At 30.7% G+C, this 6,000-nt stretch overlaps 1 protein-coding gene across 1 annotated transcript; it reads right to left on the bottom strand.

Annotated features, from left to right (window-relative positions):
- Positions 1-2,149: 2,149 nt before the first annotated feature.
- On the bottom strand, positions 2,150-3,461 carry LOC113395006 (polyglutamylase complex subunit TTLL1-like). Its single transcript, XM_064215828.1, has one exon. The coding sequence runs from the start codon at positions 3,446-3,448 to the stop codon at positions 2,150-2,152; it is 1,299 nt and encodes a 432-aa protein (XP_064071898.1). The 5' UTR covers positions 3,449-3,461.
- Positions 3,462-6,000: the final 2,539 nt, after the last annotated feature.

Raw genomic sequence — 6,000 nt, 5'->3', positions numbered from 1 at the left:
AACATTTTGTAGTAAACTTAATACATTCAATATTATTTTACTTCAAAATAGACCATAAATAGTTTAAATTTAAATTTACAAAATTTAACATACATTTCTTGGAAGGAATCATGATAGAGATGCTTGATCGATCTAGGCAAAATCTCATAATTTTAAAAATTGAAATTACACTATTTTATCTTAGGTATTGCCGATACAAGTGCACAAAAACCGATTATTATATTCTAAAAACAAAACAGGCCTTTAAAATTAATTATAAAAAGTCTCAATCAATTATTAATAAAAATAAATTCAAAAATTAACATAAAACTAATAATGACAACATCTGTGCTGTGTCTCAAAACTGTGTGTTATTCAACTTTCAGATTGGATTGTAAAACTGGAGATTGATATTTAAAAGGTATTTTTAAAATGAATTAATTATTTGTTTCGCTAGCAATTTAATAAATACAACATTAACTTCTTGATAATGAATACTCCGACCAATGTCGGTCAGCAGGCCTATTGCGGTTGCTTGACGATTATATCTAATCTTATCTTTATGTTATCATCAGGCTATAGTCTTATATGACTACGATGATATTTTTTTGCGGAAAACACCGCGATTTTAACAGAACAATATTCATAGTTTTAGTTCACGCGCTCAACGAGAACGAATGCTGAAATATTAATAACTACCATATCAGTTCGCTTTGACTAACAATAATATGTATTTAAAAAAAAACGCAACTCTTTTTATTTTGCCAATTTAAACAATTTACATCAATAGTCGCGCCGTAAACACCCATGAATTCACGAACCAGTTAATATTAAATGAATAATAAATTACACTTTTATAGTAGTTATTTACAAAAAGAATTTTAAATTATTCGTAAAAAAAAAGGCTTATCAAAGTGTGGTTGAAATCAACCATACATTTATGTAGAGTTAAATTTGAGTAACATGATGTTACTTAAATCATATCAGAATTATTCCATACATTTTTTTTTTGTGTGTAATAGATAGGCGAACCGGTAAATGGGCCACCTGATGTTAAGTGGTCACCACCGTCCATAGATATTGGCGCTGTTAGAAATATATGTTATATATTTTTTTTTATGGCATTGGTAGGCGGACGAGCATATGGGCCACCTGATGGTAAGTGGTCACCACCGCCCATAGGCATTGGCGCTGTTAGAAATATTAACCATCCCTTACTTCGCCAACGTATCACGAACCTTGGGAACTAAGATGTTATGTCCCTTGTGCCCGTAGTTAGACTGGCTCAATCACCCTTCAAACCGAAACACAACAATACCAAGTATTGCTGCTTGGCAGCGGAATATCTAATGAGTGGGTGGTACCTACCCAGACAGGTTTCCGAAGTATCACGAAGTAGAGAATTTTTTGAAGCTTTTTTTATTTAACGCCTTCAAATTGCACTGAATGCATTAACCGGTCCATTTCCATTTCCTGCCTATTTAGCATATAAAACTCCCAGCCGGCGTGTTATTTTCATACACAAACCACATTAACATGTAAATTAATCGAGTATGTAAAGCGAATAAAAATAAGTTTTCAAGTGCTTGTTTTAGTTTAAACTCCTTAAATTCTAATAGAATTTCCCTAATGTTTCTTAGTAACGACAACGATAAATCAATACGAAGTTGTTGTTTCGCTCGACTTTTTTTTTTTTTCATTGTCTAGTAATGAAGCTAACGTAAATCAAATAACAATTTAAGTTTTTTGTCGTATTATTCATGAAAAGGTAATAAATAGAGAAACTGAATTCGTTTTGCAATTACATAATACTTATATAAATGTAAGTATGTGTTTTATATTTTATAAAACACAAAATAAATAAATAAGAAATCTTCACATATATTCATAGAACAATAATTAGGTGTTATTTCAACAAAATAGAAAATTTACATAAATATTCACAATCATTGTATAAACACAGGAATGAAAACATATCTCTAAGTTTTCAACATCGGAATGTCAATACATACGTGCTCGAGTTAGATAATTCTATTCTTTAATAAAATCACGAGGTCACTTTACAGTCGCCATACATTTAATGCCTATATTTAAAAATAAAATCAAAATTGTATAAATAGTTGATAGAAAAAGGCGAGGAATTAACTACTTTTTTTTACACTATCTTGATTCATTTTTTATTATTTTTAGAAGTTCTGCTAGTCGAATTTGTAGAATCTTCTTTTTCCAACAATTCCTCATCAATCAATAAATCAAAATTACCGAGAGCTTCAAAACTTGGCACTTTATTCCAACGCACGTCTGGAACGCCTTCTGGTGGCAGAACAACTGACAAAATATTATCTATTAGCTTATATTTCATTATTCTATCATTAACGGTTGTGGACGTTAGAGACGGTGACGCATTAACTTCGACCAGCCATGGCTTCAATTGGTTGTCTATTATAATGTCATATCCATAACATTCGAAGCAATGCCTATCGTTCGCCATTACTGACGAAACAGCTTTTAAAGAGTGCACAATAAGCCATTGAATCGCAGCAAATAGTTTCTCTGTAACAGCCCGCCCTCTCGTGCCTTCCAAAAATAAGCGTAAATTCTGAACACTCATTTTCCCGCCGTGAATACTATTGTAATCTCCGCCATGTTTTTGTACGCTAACATTCGTTAAGTGTACGTACATATTATCTAACTCTGTTACGCTGGTATCATATTTCACAGTACAAAATCTACAAAATCCTAACTGGAACATGTAAGCTTTTAACGGTCGAAACGATGTCACCAACACATATAATCTGAGATCAAATTTTTTACCTCCAATAAGCAATGGGTTATCAATATAGCGAGAAATAACATAGCTCTCTTTACTCAATTGCGGATGAAAAGGTGCCTTCGCTTCTCTAGACCATTTTTTCAACTTTGATAGCTTATTTATCAGGAAGATTCCTGTACCTTGGGACTTTCCACATGGTTTCATAATCCACGTACTCTGCGGTGATTTACGATATTCCTCGACAAACATGTTGTAGTCCGCCGGGAGAACGAATGTCACAGGGATAAAATCGAGATGGACGTAGCGCGTAACGACTTGTCCTCCATGTAAAACTACTTCGGCCTTTTCGGCCAACGGACTGCCTTCTCTCTCCAATTCCTTTCGGTATCTCTTTATATTTTTTACGAGTAAGTCTTTCCTTGATAATTCGTAATGGTTCGGGAAATGGTTAATCATTTGATTATCGTTCATTCGGTAGCCACTTTCAACGCTGAACAAGTTTCGGCAAGTTTGAGTTGACGCCCAATAAAAATTCCATTCATCGTCAGGCCCAACTTGATGCCACCCACGCCTTTCGAAATTGCTCATCAAAACTGATTTTTCCATATCCGTACAAAAACTAACTCGACACCTTTCCGTGGGTGCATTAACACGTCCGTACAAGCTTGCTGCCATTTTCTTTCCTTCTGGATTCATCTTCGAATCGTAATTATTATTAAAAATAAAATTGTTACAATCGGTTATTAACTGGCGACATATAACACTAAATTACAAAACTATCGTATCTGGACAACGTATTGATCAAACAACAGCTGTTATTCGTTGCTTGTCCGAGTGAAGTTATTCACAAATCGTTACCTAGCAATAGTGTTTGACATGATATTTAAAAAAATTGAATACCGCTTAATTTTTTTTTTAAATTCCATTACCGAAAATATATATAAAACGATATCAGAGAACTTTTCTTTCGAAGTATAAGAACTAAAGCCGAATCTAAACTGAAAATAAAAAGTAACTGATAAGGCAAGGCAACTGTCACTACCTCGCTTGTCAGAAGTAAGCTCGGAGGGTGATAAATGACGATCGATCTCGACCTTGCTACGGAAAGACGTAATGTAATAACATAGCTTACACGTGCTTGTAGAAATTTTACAAATCGTTTTATTTTCGGATATAATTTTCTATATCGTTACAATATTCTGTAAGAATACAATTTTCTTTGTAGCCTTCAGATGCCAGGATTTAAATTGAGGAATGTTTTTTGTTTTATTTGATTTTAAATCATTTGTAGCAAACATATTTAAAATACTGAAGCCGAAAAATAAGGAGACTTCATATTTGCAGAATAAATACATTGATATAAATAAATATGCACAGAAGAAAATCGAATTTTATTTTTTAATTAAAAATCTTAAATTACAATAAATGTTGTACAACTAAGAACTTTGTGGATAAATAATATTTTTAATTTATATTTAAAATTTCAGACCGAATAAGAATTAATGAATTCATAAATGCAACTCACTCTAAAACGAAGTAATAAAAATTTGTGTAATTAATCAAACGCTATATAGATAATTTTCTCTTATTACTCGTCTTTACAAAAAATACGTGAATGTATGCAATTTGGCATATTGAAAAATTATAGGAGAAGTGTAGAAAGCTAATATTTTTTACATAATATGAATTACAAACATATATTAAATTAAAATTTTACACCTTTAAAGACGTATCACTTTGTATGTTACCCAAGTCAGATATTAATTTTAAGTGCTTAGTGATAAGTTGCTGGTGTAACTTTTCCAATAAATAAATAAATAAATAAATAAATAAATAAATAAATAAATAAATAAATAAATAAATAAATAAATAAATAAATAAATAAATAAATAAATAAATAAATAAATAAATAAATAAATAAATAAATAAATAAATAAATAAATAAATAAATAAATAAATAAATAAATAAATAAATAAATAAATAAATAAATAAATAAATAAAATAAAAAATCATTATATACACTTTTACATTCGTTTGAAAAATTCATATAATATTTGCACAATACACATACTGCTAATCGTAAGTTCAAAATCAATGACGCTCGTTTTGATATTTAAGTTTTTTTATTGTAATAAAAAATAAGAATCAATGAAAAGATAGGAAAACATTCAATTATCATAAAACTTTGTTAGCAATGAATAACGCTGGTACTTACTCGAATTGTTTGATTACTTGTGGTTATTAAAGAGCCAAACTATTCAATTATTATATTTTTATAAAATATAGATATATATTATATATAGAAAAGAAATATAAGAGACAATCTAATTATAGTCAAATTATCGTGAGTTTTCACGTTAAATACAATTTTTGTTAGTTAAATTGGTTTTGGTACATAAATCAAAATTCTCCGAAATATATTATATATACGATTTTTTTACCATTATATACCATTGATGATATGCCAAAAGGTCAATCAACTCAGGGAATATATTTAAATGTTTAATTTAGAAATTCTCAAACTGTAAACGTACACACACATACAGACAGTAATCATACTAATGGGTTTACTGTGAAACGTGATACAGTTCGTATGTGACCTAGTGAACTCAACGATATGCCATCAGTCATCCGCAGAATTGCTGTCCACAAACGACAGCTCAATTCAGATTTACGAATGACGATATTTTTTTTTTTCTTATGTCGTGTATCTTTGGTAGTTGAGCGCAAAATATTCTGCCAAACAGATCGTTCTATTCTAAATTTTGAATATTTTTTAAAAAAATATATAGTATTAATGAAAAAATATGGTAATGATCAATAAAATAGAATGACTTGAATAATTATTTGGATATATTATGTGATCGGAGCCGTATCAGGCAGTTTAACCGTCACATGCAGGTTTCCTCACAAAATTTTTCTTCACCGTCGAGCACAAGATTAATTATATTTGCATAAATTAAGCGTATGATAATTCTGTTGTGTTTGACCGAGCTTGAACACGCAATCTCCGATAGGTTTCATGTTTTTTTCCTATGGTTACAGGGCCTCGGCTTTTCAAATCGTTAAAATCATTAGCAGCCTGTAAATTTCCTCTCCCTTTGAGGAGAATGTTTGGAGCATATTCCACCTCGTTGCTCCAATGCGGGTTTGTAGAATACAGAATTTCGTTGACATTAGACACATGCAGGTTTCCTCACGATGTTTCCTTTCACCGCCGAGCACGAGATGAATTATAAACACAAAT

This window comes from Vanessa tameamea, chromosome 9 (genome assembly GCF_037043105.1).
Source record: "Vanessa tameamea isolate UH-Manoa-2023 chromosome 9, ilVanTame1 primary haplotype, whole genome shotgun sequence".
NCBI classification, from domain to species: domain Eukaryota; kingdom Metazoa; phylum Arthropoda; class Insecta; order Lepidoptera; family Nymphalidae; genus Vanessa; species Vanessa tameamea.
Note: the sequence above shows the minus strand (reverse complement) of the source record. Positions and strands in the feature narration are given on the sequence as shown.

What these genes read in the sequence shown, in the direction of transcription:
- LOC113395006 (XM_064215828.1), bottom strand. Translation starts at nt 3,448, where the DNA reads ATGAATCCAGAAGGAAAGAAAATGGCAGCAAGCTTGTACGGACGTGTT.